At 44.6% G+C, this 20,696-nt stretch overlaps 1 protein-coding gene across 6 annotated transcripts; it reads right to left on the bottom strand.

The window, feature by feature from the left end:
• Positions 1-1,519: 1,519 nt before the first annotated feature.
• On the bottom strand, positions 1,520-19,788 carry LOC129831416 (tripartite motif-containing protein 46-like). Of its 6 annotated transcripts, none has more exons than XM_055894795.1 (13): positions 19,231-19,788; positions 17,868-17,939; positions 12,828-13,092; positions 12,546-12,699; positions 11,142-11,340; positions 10,903-11,049; positions 10,416-10,511; positions 9,637-9,890; positions 8,584-8,705; positions 7,363-7,701; positions 6,050-6,279; positions 4,521-4,588; positions 1,520-4,224 (listed from the first exon to the last, which is right to left on the bottom strand). In XM_055894795.1, the coding sequence occupies exons 3-13, from the start codon at positions 13,084-13,086 to the stop codon at positions 3,759-3,761; spliced, it is 2,334 nt and encodes a 777-aa protein (XP_055750770.1). In that variant the 5' UTR covers positions 13,087-13,092; positions 17,868-17,939; positions 19,231-19,788; the 3' UTR covers positions 1,520-3,758. The 6 variants fall into 6 exon arrangements, with proteins under 6 accessions (XP_055750770.1, XP_055750768.1, XP_055750771.1 ...); XM_055894793.1 differs by lacking the exon at positions 17,868-17,939 and having other exon boundaries at positions 19,231-19,315; positions 19,548-19,788; XM_055894796.1 differs by lacking the exon at positions 19,231-19,788 and adding an exon at positions 18,142-18,222.
• Positions 19,789-20,696: the final 908 nt, after the last annotated feature.

The following is a 20,696-nucleotide window of genomic DNA, read 5'->3' as shown; positions in this document are numbered from 1 at the left end:
AGTGATTTTTGAAAATGTTCTCAAAACCTCATAAATTGACCAATGGCGCCCTCCAGTGACTTGGCCAGGTAGTGGGGTGCTCCCTAGCCGGGCATGGAGGCCTGGATCCCCACTAAATGCAGTAAAAAACATATTAAAAATCTATGCATGGTAACCCATTCAATCACCAGGCGCACAGTCAAGCATAGTACGATTTCTGAGAAGTTGAACATAGCCTGATTACTGAACATTTTCTCAAAACCACATAAATTGACCAATGGCGCCCTCCAGTGACTTGGCCCGATAATGGGGTGCTCCCTAGCCGGGCATGGAATCCTGGATCCCCCCTAAATGGATTAAAAAGCATTTCGAAAATATACGCCTGGTAACCTGTTCAATCACCAGGCGCACTGCCAAACATAGTGTGATTTCTGAGATGTTTGGACATGATTTTTGAAGATTTTCTGAAAACGTTCAAAAATGACAAGAGGCGTCCCCCACAGGCAGAACCTGGGTGGGGGTTGCTCACTACCCAGGCATGGAGCCCTGGAACCCCCCTAAATGGATTAAAAAGCATTTTGAAAATATACGCCTGGTAACCTGTTCAATCACCAGCCGCACAGCTGGACATAGTCTCTGGAGCAAAAGGAAAAAATGTATAGGTGGCAGGGCCTATAGCTCCCTATAGATTCTAAATGTTTTAAACCAAGGGTAATTGTTGCCCAGAAAGGGTACTAGCTAAAATTTGGGACCTCTAGCCCCTCGGGAAGTATTTTTTATAATTTTTTTTAAAAGTCAGAAAATGTTCAAAAAAGTGAGTGCCCACTTTTTCCTTTCCACTGTTCGTTTTTGAACGTTTTCAGAAAATCTTCAGAAAAACAGTCCACCCTTCTCTGTCATTGCGCTATGTTTGACTGTGCGCCTGGTGATTGAACGGGTTACCAGGCATAGATTTTCAAAAGGGTTTTCAATGCATTTAGGGGGGATCCAGGCCTCCATGCCCGGTTAGGGAGCACCCCACTACGGGGGCCAAGTCAAATCTTCAGAAAAACGACGGAGTCCAGACTTCTCAGAAATCGCACTGTTAAAATTGTCCAGCCGTGCGCCTGGTGATTGAACGGGTTACCAGGTCAATATTTTGGGATGGTTCTTAATGACTTCAGGGGGGTGATGGAGGTCCATGCCCGGGTAGGGTGCACCCTATAGGTGGCCCCCTACCCACCACCCGGGATTGTCCACAAGAGGGCGCCACTGGGCATTTTAAGCTGTTTTTAAGCATCTGTGCCGGGGAACCAAATGTCAGAGTTATACTTCTCTCTCAGTCCAGACTGTGCGCCTGGTGATTGAACGGGTTACCGGGTGTCTCCAGATCTCCATGCCTCTGGGCTTACTCTCTCTGCCCTGCATGCCCGCCTTCCTGCCCTCTCTCGGCCTGTCACTTCAGTTCGGTGCACCTGGTACCCTGTAACACCCAGGTCATTCAGACCCCCAGGCCTCCATACATTGTCAACCATGACCAAATGACACACAAAGATAAGGATGAATTTCAAATAAATGTACTTTATTTAATCAGTGAATCATGGATTGATTTGTCCCTCAATTAGTGACTGGGCCCGGCTGGCGTTATGAGGCAAATTATGGTACCAGTAGTGCCGTGCCTGTGTTTCAAGACACATATGATTTCATATGTGTTATTTCATAGTTTTGATGTCTTCACTCTTATTCTACAGTCTAGAAAATATGACTAATAAAGAAAAACCATGGAATGAGTAGGTGTTTCCAAACTTTTGACTGGTACTGTACATCATTGGTCAAAATACTTGCAGTAGTCACCCCTATGCAGTTTTTAGGTTCCCCTCACAAAATAGGTTAAATAAAATGTTAAATGTTAAATAAAAAGTGAATGGCTAGAGTCTGTTTTGACATGAAAGTAACTCAGAAAATGTGACACATACAGATGCAAAGGACAATGAACTGAAGCTGGTTTGACTACTACTACTACCACCACCCATAACAATAAGGAGGACAGGTTTTTCTTAATTTCAGAATTTGTGTTTATTTAGAGTTAATTGTTGGTCTATGTTTTTTATTTTTTACAAACATTCTGCCAGCAGGAGAAGTCTACATTTCGTCTGCGTCCCAAAATCGAGTTGGTCGAAAGTAGTGCACGATATAGGGAATAGGGTGCCATTTCGGATACAGCCTACATTTCCAGAAAGCTTATCATTCATAAGGAGCACTGCTCATTATTTACAATCAAGCCCACTTTGAAATATTCCAAAATATTCCCTAAAAGCCAAAATTATCATTAGCCAATGGTGATCAATATAATTATCAGACAAGTTAATTACTGCATTCTCGCTCCTTCTCCTACACACACACACGCACGCACACACTGCAGAAGTTAAACATTGGAAAAACAATCAATGCACAAACGTATTAATCAAGAAGCAAGTGATAAAGGTGGCTGAAGCCGAAGCATGTCATTCAGTTCCTCATTACAGTGTTGCCTCATGTTCATGTTATCCTCCTAACTAAATCTACTGTCTACTCAATTACAACAGTATTTAGTCCAGAGAAATCACTTTGGTTAGGGTTGTGATGGAGTGAGTGGGAAGATTTCAATAACAGTCAGGACTTTTTACCATTGGAGATGCACAGACGTAGATGTGTAAAAAGTGTTAGTACACAATGAAGGGGAACCTGTTACATGAAGTATCAAAAAACATAGATCGTTCAAATTCAAATCTGGACCTCAAAGCCAGTTCCACCAGGGACACCAGGTAGGTGGAATGAATTATCAGGTAGAACGGGAACCAACAGTAGTCCGGACCTTGGAGGGTAAGATTTGAATACCCCTGACATAGATGAACACCCAGACATAACATGACCGAGAAAGTGTTTCTAAACTATATATGTTCTTGCGTAAATATAAACATATATACTGTAAATATATACAGTATAGTGTGGTTAATAGCGCAAGTGTCAAAGATATAATGAGACATTACATAATTGCTGTGTGTGTAATTTGACAGCCCCTACTTAAGCAATGTAGTATTTCCGACTAAATAAAATGTGCAAACCCCAAAACATTATGTAGTAAAGTTAAACACATTTGCATATTGGTTGCAATAAAAACAAGTTTTCTTATACAAATGAAATACAAAACAATCTCTGAGGTTACTAACTTTTTGCACCGGCCAAGTAAATAGCTTACAATTAACTTTACATTCTATGTCCAATCAATCACCTCAGATGTTTGATGCGCGTTTTAAAGGCAATGTTACCGCATGTCACGTTCCTGACCTGTTTTCTGTTGTTTTGTATGTGTTTAGTTGGTCAGGACGTGAGCTGGGTGGGAATTCTATGTTGTGTGTCTAGTTTGTCTGTTTCTATGTCAGCCTAGTGTGAGTTCTCAATCAGAGGCAGATGGTAGTCGTTGTCTCTGATTGAGACTCATATATAGGAGGCTTGTTTTGTGTTGGGATTTTGTGGGTGTTTGTTTTCCTGTCTCTGTGTTTGTTCTGCACCAGATAGGACTGTCTCGGTTTTCACGGTTTGTTATTTTGTTTGTTGTTTGTAGTGTTCACTTGTTCTTAATTAAACATGTTTAACACTAGCCGCGCTGCACTTTGGTCCTCTCCTTCACCCCTGGAAGAAAACCTTTACACCGCATTTGCGGAGATCGCATTCAAGGTAAACGTTGCAGATGTTGTCACAATTGGAAATTACCTTTAAATGTCAAGCGCGCTACGCAGTGGTTTCAGATTGAATCTGGCCTAGTTATTCAGATTAGTGACACGTGATTGGATGGTGACCCTCCTGACTGGAGTCTGGTCTGCCATACGATTGGCCACAAGCTCCTGTAACTGCAGCGCTCCTCCGCCAATAAAACAGAAAGCCGGGCAAACGGGGCCGGAGCAATCGACAGGCCCTTCCCACAGTGGACGGAGCGAGTGGGCATCGTAGAAAGTGACGCGACCCTTCTCGAAATCAAGGCACACCCCGAGCCTGGGAGGCAGGGGGTAGGTGAGGCCCGTAGGCGAGGAGGCGGGGATGTTTCCGTTGGAGATGGTGGGGCTGCGGCGAGGGCTGGTGCCGTTGGCGGGGCAACCATGGTTGTTATGATGGTTGGGACCGTGGGGCAGGAAGATCTTGCCCATCCCCATGGTGAGGAAGGAGAAGGGGGGAGGGGAGTCCAGGGAATCCTCCGCCCCACTGTCATGACCACTGTCTGGGTCATAGCTAGAGAGAGAGAGAGAGAGAGAGACAGAGAGAGATGAGTCATACATACACACACAACTAGGGCCCGTATTCATAAAGCATCTCAGAGTAGGAAGGCTGATCTTCACGTCCCCCTGTCCATGTAATCTTATTCATTACGCTGTAAAAGGCAATACTGATCATAGACCAGCACTCCTACTTTGAGACATTTTTTGAATACAAGCCCTGATGTAGGTCAGTCTCTCCTCAACATATTTTCCATTGACTACTTCCTGTCCTCCATGCACTTTACAGCCTTAACCTCCAGCACCACTCACCGGGGACTGGCCATGTCTTGAGGAAGGTGAAACCACTCCTGTAGTTTGGCCTCTAGGCCCACCCCCACCTGTGGAACAGATAGAGAGAGGCACTGAAAACGGGCAGCAACATACAATGGGGTCTAAAATTATTGGCACCCTTGATAAAGATGAGCAAAAAAGATCGTATAAAATAAATAATATAAATACTGAGCTATATTGTATGCTCCAGAATATTTTTAAATTACATTATTTCATACTAATACAATACTAATAGAAATAGATTTTGTTTAACAAGTAATATATATTTTTTCTCCATTTAAAATGTTGTTTTTGTCATCATTATTTTGACGGCAAACCCACCACTGGTGTGTGTGGTAAAACAGCTCTATTTTCATTTAATCTGACCATAGCACCGGTTCCAATCAAAGTGCCAATGCCGTTTAGCAAACTCCAGACATTTACATTTGTTGGATGACATGAAAATAGAGATCTTTGGCCACGCACACCAGTGGTGGGTTTGTTGTCGAAAAATAAGTAACCATAATCAGAAAAGAACCCCATATCTACTGTAAAATATGGTGGTGGATCTATGATGTTATGGGGTTATTTTGCTTCCACTGGTCCTGGGGCCCTTGTTAAGGTCAAAGGCATAATGAACTTTACACAGTACCAGGACATTTTAGGCGGAAAAAATGGTTGGTTCTGCCATGAGGCAAAAAAATTGGCTGCAAGTGGATCTTCCAGCAAGACAATAACCCCAAGCACACATCGATATCCACAACTGGTAAATTTCCACAAAATCGAAATTTTTCAATGGCGATGTCTCCGGACTTGAACCCCATTGAAAACCTGTGGTTTGAATTGAATAGGGCAATCCATAAGCACAGACAAAGGATATCAAGAATTCTGTATGGACGAATGGTTTAGAATCCCTTCCAGTGTGTTCTCCAATCTCATAAAATATATTTTTTAAATAACTTGCAAGGTGAGTTATTGAAAGGTATTGAAAATGGGGCGCCAATCATTTTGACCCCTATCTTTTTGAGAAAAATATGAGTTTCTTTCTCTGAGCAATAATATTATCATACAATATGATTATTTTCATATATGTTTTGCGTACAATATAGCTCAGTATTTTGTATTATGTATTTGTTGCTCATCTTTATCAAGGGTGCCAATAATTTCAGACCCCAGAGTACATTATTTCCCAAGAGGTCAACATGCAAAAACACATATGATCACATATTCATTTTCATACACATTTTTGTATATAGCCTACAAAAACCATACAAAATACACCACACCATCTACAGTACAGTAAGGGCCAATCCCAAATTGCTCTTTAAACCCTACGCAGTAGCGGAGATCTGAGAGGATTTGATTGGTATAAGTAAACGTCCACCTAGCCTATCAGAGGGCAAGGTGGAGTTATTACCAAATGGATTTCACCTGTCAAATCCTCTCAGATCTCCACAGCTGAATAGGGCACGGGGCTTTGGGGACGATATGGGATTGGGCAAAACTCTCTTTCCAGCCGTTCCACTTGCCTTGACCAGATAGGAGCCGGGCTCCACTGAGCATGCCCAGTAGTGCCTGCCCTGGGTGATGGCCACATCGCCCACCAGCAGGTCTGCAGTCAGGTGACAGGAAGTGAGCGCTAGGTCGGCGGCCTGCAGCAGGGACAGACCGGGGACGCTCCGGGCGCAGCGCTGCTCCTTACTCACCACCAGCCGGTCGGCATGGAGACCCCAGCGAGAGTCCAGGTAAAAATTTAACACTGAGAGAGGAAGGCAGGGGAGGAGAGTGAGATGGAGGGAGGCAGGGGAGGAGAGGGAGATGGAGGGAGAGAGGGAGGGAGGGTGGAAGGAGGAGTGCATTTTTAGGAAAGAGAGAAGCGGGAAGGAGAGGGTTTTGATGGGATGGAGTAAAGAAGTGAAATAGGAGAGAGGTAGAAGATAAGGGTACAAAGGAGGTAAATACAGGGATAGAGTAGTAAGACTTAGAATCAGGACAAGGAAAGAACTGAGAGGGTTAAGAGAGGAGGAGAGGTATAGACAACATGCAACTCCTCTGGAATGAGGAGAGGAGACAAGGACTAATAGAGAGGGAGTCAAACTGTCCTTCATCAACAAACTGGAAACGAATAGAAAACATTCAAAGCAAAAGGTCAGTCAAAAGAGCAGTAGGAGAAGGGGATGCATCTTTCCTAAACTGGGATAATTTGGGGGATTAATATTCCTGAGGGAAATATGACAGGATAGAATAATTCACCAGGGGAGACGAGGGATACATTGACCACTCAGGACTTCTCAGACCCATTAGCATGGATCTCAACCAACCAAATCGATTTGTTAAGCCTCAGGTCTTAACAAACAGCAAACCTCATCAACACACTCTGAGATTTCATTATGGGAGAGAGGGAGAAAGAGGGTGGCTGGGAGAACAAGAGATGCATGGTATAAATGTAAAAGAGGTAGAGATATGTGCGAAGCAACGAGAGGGAAAAGGGAGAAAGGGTGTAGATGCTCACACTAACAGGCAGAGGGAGAAATGTGGACTGGGAGATTGGACCTAGGAGCGGAATGAGTGAGATGAGGAGAGATATGTGAAGATAAAGTGTAAAGGGGAAAGAGGATGGGTTGGATAGAGAGATGGGATGGGTAAAGAGAGGGATGGAAGGAGAGATGGATGGTATGGGCAGAGAGAAGGATGGGAATGGGCAGAAAAAGAGAGACATTTGTCATTAAGATGCTCTCCATGGATACGGTTCTGATGCATATCAGCTATACCAAGACTTATAATGAGGCCAAGTGTGTGTGTATAGTGTGTGTGAGCCTTTGGAACCTTGTATAGACCTCACCTGGTGCTGGCGGTGTGTGTAGGTACACCTCCTCACTGTACTCCCCGAAGCCCGCCTTGTTGCAGCCTCTCACCCTCAACACATACACACTGTCCATCTCCAACCTGTCAATCACAGCACTGGTCCCGCCCACTTCCTCCAGCCGCTGCCAGCCCCAGCGGGCCGCAGCCAATCGTCCTTGGATACCACCTCTGGCCCCGCCTCCTGGCACCACACCACGGCGACGGAACTCCACAGAGAAGTGCCAGGCGGGGGCGGATTCCTGAGGCAGCCGCCAACACAGGAAAAGCTGGTCATAGGCCAGGGTCTTTTGGGTGTCAATGACAGGGGCCAGAGGGGCTGATGGGAGAAAAGATTACAGCTGTCAGTCAGATGTTAGATTCACAAACATACAATTCTCTCTGGCTTGATAACATATGCAATACTACCAGATGTTCATTACAGTTTGTAAACAAATCAAATCACACTTTATTTGTCACATGCACCGAATACGTAGACCTTACCGTGAAATACATAGTTGAAGACGCAGTAATATGACATAATTAAAGGTAGACTCAGCGAGATGATGTTGCCTTAACCCTCTCTGGCTGACTCTGTCCTACTTCACCTTCATATCACCCTCCGTTATCCTCCTCTCTCTCTGGCTGACTATCCCTCTATGCCCCACTAGACCCCACCTTCATCTTCCTCTCCTCCTCTCTCTCTGGCTGACTCTATCCCTCCATGCCCCTCTAGACCCCACCTTCATCTTCCTCTCCTCCTCTCTCTCTGGCTGACTATCCCTCTATGCCCCACTAGACCCCACCTTCATCCTCCTCTCCTCCTCTCTCTCTGGCTGACTATCCCTCTATGCCTCCCCAGCCACCTCCTTTATCCTCCTCTCCTCCTCTCTCTCTGGCTGACTATCCCTCTATGCCTCCCCAGCCACCTCCTTTATCCTCCTCTCCTCCTCTCTCTCTGGCTGACTATCCCTCTATGCCTCCCCAGCCACCTCCTTTATCCTCCTCTCCTCCTCTCTCTCTGGCTGACTATCCCTCTATGCCTCCCCAGCCACCTCCTTTATCCTCCTCTCCTCCTCTCTCTCTGGCTGACTATCCCTCTATGCCTCCCCAGCCACCTCCTTTATCCTCCTCTTATCATCTCTCTCTGGTGGACTCTGTCCCGCTACTCCTCCCTAGCCCCCTATCCCCTCCTTCATCTTCCTCTCCTCCTCTGTCTCACCCTGGATGAACTGCAGGTCTGTGAGGAGTTTGAGCTCTTTGGAGACGTCCAGCTGGAAGTGTCTGAAGGAGGGATCAGCGGCCAGAGAGAAACACTGCAGCCCCTCGATGGAAGTGGATAACCTTGGAGAGAGCGAGGAGGGGGCGAGATGGAGGGAGAGAGAGAGAGAAAGGGAGAGACATTTAGATGAATTGTTTGGGAGTAGACGAGACATACAACAAGTCGGGGGAGGGAGGAATGCACTTTGCAGACATTACAATTTTATTATTAGGGTAACACGCACAGAGATGGGCGGGATTTCTGTAACATGTGCACTACCGGTCAAAAGTTTTAGAACACCTACTCATTCAAAAAAAACTATGAAATAACACATATGGAATCATGTAGTAACCAAAAAGTGTTAAACAAATCAAAATATATTTTATATTTGAGATTCTTCAAAGTAGCCACCCTTTGCCTTGATGACAGCTTTGCACACTCTTGGCATTCTCTCAACCAGCTTCATGAGGTAGTCACCTGGAATGTATTTCAATTGTGTGCAGGTGTGCCTTCATGTGTTTGAGCCAATCAGTTGTGTCTCAGGTGTTGAACCTTGTTATGTTCATACAAATATTTACACGTCAAGTTTGCTGAAAATATACGCAGTTGACAGTGAGAGGACGTTCCTTTTTTTGCTGAGTTTACAAAGAACATCACTAAAACAACGCCATGTTATTTTTTGATCTAACAGGTATAATGTGTCCATGTGTTATTTTGCTGGGGATGTGGGATGAGCAGTGAAAACACACGAAAAAGGGAAAGAAGCATAGACAATGGACATTGATAGGAGTGGGAGGAGACACAGAACAAGAAGAACAGAAAAACAAACAAACAAAACTAGGAAGTTAAAGAGCCCTGGGGTATGCGTCCCAAATAGCACCCTATTCCCTACAGAGCACTACTTTTGACCAGAGCCCTATGTGGAATAGGGTGTTATTTGTATAACAATAGGGTGCTATTTGTATAAGTTGCCACGCTGTCCGCTGTCCAAACAGTCAGACCTATTGTGTGTACCTGCTGTGTGTCTGGCGCGCTGCCTGGACGAAGCAGGGCGGGTCCGTCTCCTTCAGCAGCTCCTGGGACAACGCCATGAGGCCTGCATGCTCCAGCAGGCTCCGCCTCTCCGCCACCTGGCCCGCCAACGCCTCGCCCCGCTTCTGCCTCGCCCTCTCCAGGGCCTCGGTCAATGAGGCGTGGCGCTCGGCGAGGAGGGCAGTCAGGTCCCTCACGCTCTGAGACAGCTGCTCCCGTGCCGCTACGCTGTTCGCCTGGGGACAGACAGCAACACACAGGGAGGTTAGGACCATAGAGATATACTGTCTATGAATCTATATTATTCTAGAGTTGTGTTCTATTTCATTCTGTGATTAACACTGGCTACGCTGTTCAACAGTCAGACAGCAACACACAGGGAGGTTAGGTGGACCACAGAGATGATGTATTACACAGCATCACACAGGTTAGGACCATAGAGCAAGATATTTTATATACAGTATACAGTAGAATATGATGTTAACTGTGGTAAACAATGTTGTCCATCGTGGTGTGGTCAGTAGGATCAATGATCCTAATTTGCCTAAATATTCTGAAATAACTTGAAATGGCCATGGTCTTATTGACTCAACAACCAAAAACACATATCTAAGTTGAACTTTCTTCACAAACCAGAAAATCTATAGTTATTGCTGGCTCTTTATCAAAGTTAGCTCGCTAACTCATTGATCCTGCTATGTAGGGTATTCCTCTGGTGGGTTATTTCTGGAGCTCTGCAGACTGCAGTGTTATTTAGTCACCTCTGTCTGAGTGATGGCACTCTCCAGCTGTGTGATCTGGCCCAGCACCGTCTCTTGGTTGGCCAGAACGTAGTTCATCTCCTTGGTAATCTTGTCCTGACAAATAAACAGTGACAGAAAACAAAGAGTTTAACGCCCAGACCAGACTTCAATCCTAATGCACAACAGTAGCTCTGTATTACCCTACATTTGAACTGTATTCTTCTCTTACACACTGGATGATCTAAAACCACAGTTCAATGGCGACTCTTACCCCTTTTCTGTCATACACTGTACTACTCAACTAACCACCAACCGTTGAGGGCCAATCTCCATTGCGTGTGATATCCACTAATGCCACTGAGTATAACAAATATTGCCATTTAGCAGGTACTTTTATGCAAAGCAGCTAAAAAGTATTACATACATTATTCAGTATATTGTACAGTATAAGGCCAATGCAGGAACCATGCTATAACCAATTAAGCTATTGCACCCAGATGCCCACCTTGAGAGTCTGGTAGGCCTGGGCGACTGGCGCCACTTTGTGCCCGGCGTGTACGCGGCGCAGCTTGCAGAGCGGGCACAGCAACCGCTGGCACGTCCTACAGTAGAAGTGCAGACGCTCCTGGTCATGCTCCGGACACGACAGAACCTGGAGGAGGAGAGGCAAGAGGGATGAGAGAGAGAGGAGAGAAGAGAGGGATGAGAGAGGACAGAGAGGGATGAGAGAGAGGCAGGCCTCACCTTGGGCCTGAAGTTGAGGGTGGGCTGGACGTGTTCGTGCTGGGCGCGCGGCGTCCCCCAGGGGTGGTATAGCTTGAAACACTCGTTACAGAAGCTGGCTCGGCAGTCGGCGCAGCCCTTGGTGGCCTCCAGGGACTGGGGAGGCTTGCAGAACTGACACATCACAGCCACACTGCCCAGGCTCACTGTGTGTCTGTACCTGAGAGGAGGAGGGGAGAGAGGGAGTGGGGGGAATGATTAAAGGTAGGAGGGTAGGGGAGAGAAAGAGAGAGCATTGGGCGAATTAGGGCTGGATAGTAGTAGAAAGGGGGTGAGTGAGGGCGAAAAGAGGTGGAAAAAAGAGAGACAAAAAAAATACGGTGGAAGGAGAAAACGGTGCCAAGACAGAGAGAGAGTGGATGGGTAGACATGGTGTCAAATATCATAAAGAGATTACTGTACAGGGGGAAAATAAGTTGTTTGCAGTTACACTGCAGTAGTCCCGTGGAAGTGCAGTGTGTGTATGCTGCAGTAGGTTGCAGGAGCTCTGCTAGCTTGGGAGATCTGCTAGTTTCCTCTCTAGCGCAGCTTCACGCAGATTAACAAGAGTCAGCACTTGGCACCCTATTTCCACTATATAGTTGACTACTTTTGACCAGGGTCCGCGCTACTTTTTAGCAGGGTGCCATTTGGGACGCAGGACTTGGACACTTTCCCTCACTCACTATTTAAGGGGCTAAAGCTGCTACTAATTGAAATGTTACACTATAGCCTACCGTGCAGCATATAGGCATGTAACAACCGACCACAACACCGTGTGAATGCTGTTTTTATATGTATCTTTGTGTGAGTGTGTTTGTCCACGTGCATGTGCGTGTGTGTGTCAGGGGCAGCAGGTAGCTTAGCGGTTAAGAGGTTAGGCCAAAAACCGAAAGGTCGCTGGTTCAAATCCCCGAATAGGTGAAAAAACTGTTGAGGTGCCCTTGAGCAAAGCACGTCACCCTAACTGCTCCTGTAAGTTGCTCTGGATAAGAGTGTCTGCTAAATGACTCAAATGTAAATGTGAGATCTGAACCTCTTGGGAAACAAAAATCTTAAACAGAAATTCCTTCCCGACGGCGACACTGATTTTGCAGGCAGAGAGGGCTATGTCCTCCCTTACAGAAAAACCACGATTTCACGGAAAATTCAGAAAATCGTGTGAAAACGTCATTTCGGAACACCAAATGTGATCATGTGTTTTGCATGTTGCTTTACATGTTATCACATTAACTTCACATAAGATCACACGGGATCACGTGAAATTCTCGATTTTTCACGTAAGGGCTCACAAGACCATGAACAGACACCTCCACTCCATATGATTGTGCATACGTGCGTGTGTGCATGTACAAGTGTAAGTGTGTATAAGTGCGTGTGTGTTACCTCTCTACGATGCGCTCCAAGGTGAGGTTACGCAGGCAGTCAGTCAGGCCCTTCTCTCCCAGCTCTACCTCCCTCCCACAGGACGGGCATGGAAATAACATTGCATGGGGTGGTTCCTTACGCCGTCGCCCCGGCGACAGATAGGTCCCAAATCCTGGATACAGGGTGGAAGAGGGGATGGGTAAAGGGTGGAGGAGAATAGAGTAAAAAAAGTCACATTCGACATTGAATCTAAAGACACACACACTCTCTCACGTGCACACACTCACACACAAACATTACCTGAACGTAGCACGCGGTCAATGGGTCGATGGTCGGCCTTGCTGGGCATGGGCCTGCGTGCCTGGTGGGGAGAGCGGGTGTTGGGGGTGGAGGCAGGAGAGTTGGGCTCGGGCGGCAGCTCCGGAGAAGGGTAGCCATTTTGAACCAGGACCTCGGAGGCACACATCAGACAGACGCTGTGCTGACATGGCAGGACCACGGGCTGCTTGACGATCTCCTTACACACTGGGCAATGCAGCTCGCACTCAATGCTCTTCATGTTAGACTGGGGAGGAGGGAGAGGTAGAGAGTCGATGAATCACACAGGTACAGCAGATAGACAGACCTAAGGTTGCCCCATGTCGCTCAGTTGGTAGAGCATGGTGCTTGCAAGGTCAGGGTTGTGGGCCACTACTGTAAGTCGCTCTGGATAAGAGTGTTTGCTAAATTACCTAAATGTAATGTGAATGGGGAGTCTCTACTACCTTGATATTCAAGGGAATTACTGTAATTCATTGAACTAAAATGAACCCACCAAGACAAAAAAAGAGGGGGTCCGGTGATGAATTTATAATATTTTTTTTTTTAAAGAGACCGAAGTATGTTCGGGACAGAAACAGAGGAATCACATGAAGAATATTTAAGAGAGTTACAGAAATAAAACAAAGAGCTGTACCACCAACTACAACAAACCGCAGAGCTCAAGATCCATAAACACGCAAGTCACGAGAACACAGAGCACAGGAGATGAACGGTCTCGGTAAACTGAGTGAGATACAGAGAGGCTGAGAGGCTGAGATACAGAGGCTGAGATACAGAGAGGCTGAGATACAGAGAGGCTGAGATACAGAGAGGCTGAGAGGCTGAGATACAGAGAGGCTGAGATACAGAGAGGCTGAGATACAGAGAGGCTGAGATACAGAGAGGCTGAGATACAGAGAGGCTGAGATACAGAGAGGCTAAGAGGCTGAAGAAGGAGAGGTAGGCTGGCATCCCGAATGACACCCTATTCCCTATATAGTGCACTAACTTTGACCAGAACCCTATGGGCCTTGGTAAAAAAAAGAACGCACTATATAGGGCCATCAAACTGAACTCTGGGCCTCGAAGCCAATTCCACAGCGTTTTTTTCATTGTTCAACTATAATCAGGGACTGATTTCGACCTGGGACACCAGGTGAGTGTAATTCATTATCAGGTAGAACAGAAAACCAGCAGGTTCCGGACTTCGTAGGGTAAGAGTCGAATACCCCGGATATAGATAATAGAGTGCCATTTGGGATGCATCTCTAGCGTGAGAGAGGGCACAGATTTCTCTAGCTAAGTGTTAACATGTGACATTATGACAGCAGGCTTTATAAATAGCTGTCCTCAATGGGCTGTCAGAACAGTGTGAGACTCGTTAAATATCAATAAGGAAGGAGGAGCAGACATTTTGTAATTCCTGCACACGCCTGATCCGGAGTGTGTGTGAGTTTGTGTGTGTGTGTGTGTGTGTGACCCCTGGTCCCAATGAGTTCATTACACACACCTCTACTGTATAGACTGGTGCTCCCTGCTGTCACACACACCATACCTGGGTGTATTCATAAAGTTTCCTGCAGAAGTGCTGATCTAAGATCAGTTTTGCCTTTTTAGAGCATAATCAATAAGATCTTTATGGACAGTGGGACCTGATCCAAGACCAGCACTCCTACTCTGAGACGTTTTATGAATACAGACCTAGATCGGAAGGATGAATGGAGGAAATGCATTTGTAATGCTGAAGATAGCGTGTCCCTTAGAGCTACACAGTGGACACTGATAGGTCCAAGACTAGGTGTGTTGCTTCTGTGGTTGCCCTTGGCAGAGGTCAGAGACATAAAGCTCTGGCTAAAACAGCTAGCGGCTAGATTCTAGCTGTTTAACTTTTTAGATCATAATGAGTAAGATTACATGGACATGGGCGACCTGATCCTAGATCAGCATTCCTACTCTGAGTGAAGGAAATGAACGAATGAATGAGCGAATGAGTGAGTGAGTGAATGAAGGAAATCCCCCTGTAAACTGCAGCAGCATCAGGAGCCTACACTCTTAGAAAAAAAGGTGCTATCTAGAAGCTTAAAGGGTACTTCGGCTGTCCCCATAGGAGAACCCTTTGAAGAACCCTTTTTGATTGCAGGTCAAACCTTTTCTACAGAGGGGTTCAACATAAAACCCAAAAGGGTTCTCCTATGGGGACAGCCAAAGAACCCTTTTGGAACCCTTTTTTTATGAGAGTGTAACTGCTGCAGGAATGCATTAATACTGATAGCGCACACACACACACATTGACACTCACAGTGGCACACTCACTCTCACACTGACACTCACTCACTCACTCACAGACACACACTCACTCACAGAACACACACTCACTCACAGACACACACTCACTCACTCACAGACACACACACACACACACACACACACACACACACACACACACACACACACACACACACACACACACACACACACACACACACACACACACACACACACACTTTAATCAGACGGATTACTTTGAAAACCACTTAACCTAACAGATATCCATTATATTGATTGCTCTCATGCAGAGGGGAGAGGAAGAGGATAACAACCTCCCTTTGAATTTTCTAAACTAATCACATCCACTTCAGGGTTCAAGCCCTGAATGCTGATTGGCTGACAGCCGTGGTATATCAGACCATATACCACTGGTATGACAAAACATTTATTTTTACTGCTCTAATTACATTGATAACCAGTTTATAATAGTAATAAGCCACCTCAGCGTTTTGTGGTATATGGGCAATATACCACGTGCGTCGTGATTAAGAACAGCACTTAGCTGTGGTATATTGGTCATATACCACACCTTATTGTGCCTTATTGCTTAAATATAGCACAGCCTAAATCAATTGATACATTTCCCACATTACAGGGTTTTTTTCAATCACTTTGGAAAAATGTTCAGATGTAAGTGGTACATTTTCAAAATGTTAAGTAAAAAACTCTTAACTGATAACACTTGTAATGCCCCCTATCTTATGTTCAGAACCTTTGACTGTGCATTCATTGGGGTTTCTCACATCTTTCACCCCTGAGCCATTCATGAAAAATCTAAGTTTTTCCGTGAAATACCATCAGCACATTTGGTTTAGTCACCAATACATCAGATAATGATAGGCTTACCGTTTAGTCATTTTAACTACCAATTAATCCAATCGAATTGTCCATACAGTACTTGACTATAAATTGGCATGCAGCATTTTTTTTTTGTATCCAATGGCAGGTTGTGAGGACGTTTAGAAATATGTCAGTCTTACAGTTGTATTATCCTTATACAGTACATACGTAGGACAAATCATCAGAAATAGGGGTATTGTAAAGCAGTTTGCTAAAAACGTAGCATAGTGTTTTCTACCCCATGCAACACTGTACAAGATCACATGTTCTGTGACTTGTCAACTGACGCAGTACCACCTATCTATTTGCTTGACAAACTGTATTAGCTTACAGTGCATCAATGACATTCAGATAGTGAGTGGAATATATTGCTATATACAACCCAGATCTTTCAGCAGTGCATTGTACACTACACGCTTACAAAAAAAGTTGCCATCTTGAACCTTAAAGGGTTCTTCGGCTGTCCCCATAGGATAACCCTTTGAAGAACCCTTTTTGGTTCTTCGGTTTGCACAACCAAAGAATTTCTGCACAAACTGTCAGAAAACGTCTCAGGGAAGCTCATCTGCGTACTCGTCGTCCTCACAAGGGTCTTGACCTGACTGCAGTTCGGTGTCATAACCGACTTGTTGTGCAGATGCTCACCTTCAATGACCCTTGGCAAGCTGGAGAAGTGTGCACTTCACAGATGAATCCCGGTTTAAACTATGCCGGGCAGATTGCCGGGCAGTATGGCGCCGTGTGGACGAGTGGTTTCAACGTTGTGAACAGAGTGCCCCATGGTGGTAGTGGGGTTATGTTATGGGCAGGCATAAGCTACGGACAACGAACGCAATTGCATTTTATCGATTGGAAATTTGAATGCACAGAGACACCTTGAAGAAATCCTGAGGCCCATTGTCTTGTCATTCATCACCTCATGTTTCAGCATGATAATGCACGGCCCAGTGTCTCAAGGATCTGTACACAATTTCTGGAAGCTGAAAATGTCCCAGTTCTTCCATAGCCTGCATATTCGCCAGACATGTCACCCTTTGAGAATGTTTGGGATGCTCTGGATCGATGTGTACGACAGCGTGTTCCAGCTCCTGACAATACCCAGCAACTTCACACAGCCATTGAAGAGTAGTGGGACAATATTCCACAGGTCACAATCAACAGCCTGACCAGCTCTATGTGAAGGAGATGTGTCGCGCTGCATGAGGCAAATGGTGATCACACCAGATACTGTCTGGTTGTCTGATCCACACCCTTACCTTTTTTTTAAGGTATCTGTGACCAACATATGCATATCTGTATTCTCAGTCATGTGAAATCCATAGATTAGCGCCTAATGAATTTATTTCAATTGAATGATTTCCTTGTATGTAAGTAAAATATTTTAAATTGTTGCATGTTGTGTTTATTTTTTGGTTCAGTGTACAGTATACACGTTAACTAGACACTACATAATTTTGGTTGAGCAGTTAACAGTTTTGAGCAGTTTGATTAAGTGATAGTTAATTGTATTGTTAACAAATGACAAGAACATCATATCAAAAGTAGGCCTATTGCATTTTGAAAAGCAGATACTTCGATTGAATATGTATCCAACTTGAAAGAGTGATTTGATGCAGCTAACAAGTGACTGTGAATTAATTTGCTGTACTCAGTCAATTTAAAATGTGCTTAGAGTTTTGAAACATGAGCCATTTTCGTTTGGATTGTTGTGCTTACAGTTGTGAAAATGTACCACATAGCCTACTTGTTAAAATTGCACCAAAGTGATTATTTTTTGTATTATATGAAGCAATACCAAACAATCCACACACACATCACATCATAAAAAAACATGCAGACCTGGAGGTTAAAGAATGATCGTTTATAATTTACCAGCAGGACGTGGTTAGAGATCCTGTCTCGCTGTCATTCACCAATGTCAACTCCGTCCTGTCCTTTCTTGTTCTGTTCAAAACAGCCGGCGACTAAATTAGCAATAGGCTAGACATTCTATGCTACACTGGCTGCAATCTATTGACGCCCACAAATGAGTTTTCCAAATAAGACCTATATTCCATATTAAAGCGAAAATTGATTTGCAATGCGATGTCTGTCTGTCACCGGTTTGGTTTCCAGAACACGCGTTGTTCTACAGCCTATTTCTTACCTTCAACTGGAATCTAGGCGCCATGATATGAAGGTTCCATGGTAATCTGAGCGACGCACCCAGAGGGGATAGTAGAAGGGTAGGCCTACTTCTGCCCCGCCACGAGGTGTGGCATGGGAGATTTGTGAGATGCAAATATTTAAGGACTCCCTTTTCATTCCTGTTAATATAGTGCGTAAAAAGAGTCTCTCATTGTTAAAAATTTTTTTTTTAACTAGGTTAGCCTATTGCGCTGTGCAATATTCGGTACCCTAGTTTTTTTTTATCTCCCCCTCTGCAGCGCAAGACCGCGCCGCTTTCCTGCATCCCGTCTCCATGGTAACGAGCATCCCTGGTCCCTGCGCATCCCCGGAGCACGCACAAAACGCGTAGCATTTTACTTGCACGGCTTCTTTATTTGTTTCCAGTGTGTCTAATGTTGCATTTGAATAGGCATATGGGCTACATTTCTTTAGCCTTTTTGTTCTCCACCCCAAAAATATATATGCATGATAGAGCACCTTATAGCCTAGTTCTCAAAAATGTTCCCCAAAAAGGTTAACGCCTATAAAAGGCCTATAAGTGGTTCAATACATTTGGTAGGCATCCACATATTTGCAGGTGAATTCAATGGAAATTAGAATATTGCCTAATGGGAATAGTATGGTAAAGGTGGGTGTTATTTAAAACATAAATATATGTTTCCTTTTGGTCTAGGTTGAAGACTATTTCGGCCATCATAACGAATTAATGACCACAATCAAGATAGAGGAATGGGGTGGAAGGGGAATAGCTTTTCCAAAAAACAGTGTATAGACAGGCCTATATCATATAAAAAAAGAGATCAATGTGTTACATTGAGCCGTGTTAAATGTTGTAAATTATTACATAGACTAATACGAGGGGTCCGACAGATGCATATGGGGGAGAATCAGACACCTGAAAATAAATGGTGATCTGTTTCTGGTAGCCTAGGCTTTAGGCTAGGCTTTAGGCTACTGCCTGCATCATTAGCATATAAAATGTAATAGGCTATTAGTAGACTACAACGGGGAAACAACAAACCATGTAAACATATACAAAACACTGACATGACCAGATGTTACTCACACTAACACGAACCAGAGCGTCCATCATTGAAGAAGTGAGCGTTCAATCCGATTGTGCCTCCTTCGATGAATTAGACATGATAGGCCTACCGTTATCATAACAATAACAACTGGTTATTGCAAAATAGATATTCATAACTCCTGGATCAATATAGCGATAATAGACATCGGTTTTGCGCATTATTGGAAATGGACGCATGCGCATGAGCCTACAACCCTCAAAAAAAACCTTTGCAAAATAAAAATGAAGCCAAATGGAAGAGAGAAATGGAATTTGGTAACGAAATGAAATGAAAGCGATCATGAAAATACACACACCATTCCAAATGCTGCCAGATTATGCGCTTGGTAGGCTACTCCCCACCTAGTCGTCTCTCAAACTTCCTTTATCGAATCACATCAGCCTCGGGAAATTCTGCCACGATTCAGTTTTTTTGTCTCTGTCGGGGTGAGGACTACAGTAGTCGGAGCATGCGTAATAAACCCGGCCTGTTACTAAAGAGTGACCTCGATTTTTTAAAACATTTTACTTAAATTGCTACAGCTTTATAAACAGAATAAAAAGTTCAATGGAGTCTATAGCACAGGCGGGATAGCAAATGTTCATAAACGTGTAAAAAACAAACCGCTTTCCAAACGTGGATCTTTGGTTGGGTATTTTGCCCATTTATTAGCAGCAAAGATAAAACATATCACGGTAAATACTTAGGCCTACACATAGCCTACACACCCTGTTTACTATCTCACATGCTATGCTCTGTTTAGCAGCGTTCTTGAGATCTTAATATAATCGAACAATATACGCCATTTAGCAGAGGCTTTTATCCAAAGCGATTTAGTCATGCGCGCCTACATTTTACTACGGGTGTTCCCAGGAATCAAACCCACTAGCCTGTTGTTGCAAGCACCATGCACTACCAACTGAGCTACTTAATGACAAATAATCCATGTGGGTGCATGTATTTGAGGATCAGTCTCATAATTATTGCAGAGTTATGCAAACCTTTGTGTCTATGTGTGCGTGCGTGCATGCGTGTGGACACAGGGAGGAGGGCATTTATCGAATTTACTCAATGAGATATGAGACATTAGTGTGACATGTAGGCCTAATGCAATACACTGTAGAAAGCAGATGGAAGCAGGCAGGTCTTTTCATGAAATGCAAACCCCTTTTCCCTTCGAGGACGCAGTTGCACATGCAGGTAAGGGATACAATCAGGGTAAGGTACTCCATGACGTTCAGAGCTCCGTCCTGGTCCAGCATCGTCATCAGGTCATCCGCTTCAGGACCACCCTTCTGCTCATGACAACATAGTATAAGATTACAAGGAAGACACAATACATTAGGATTGCAGTATTTTGTTGTCAATCGCACTGAATGGCTGACACTTCACACATGTCAAGGGAACGTGAAGGGAGGCGATTGGATCACAAGGAAGACAATACATTAGGATATCTATACTTTGC

Source organism: Salvelinus fontinalis, chromosome 32 (assembly GCF_029448725.1).
Source record: "Salvelinus fontinalis isolate EN_2023a chromosome 32, ASM2944872v1, whole genome shotgun sequence".
Lineage (NCBI taxonomy): Eukaryota > Metazoa > Chordata > Actinopteri > Salmoniformes > Salmonidae > Salvelinus > Salvelinus fontinalis.
Note: the sequence above shows the minus strand (reverse complement) of the source record. Positions and strands in the feature narration are given on the sequence as shown.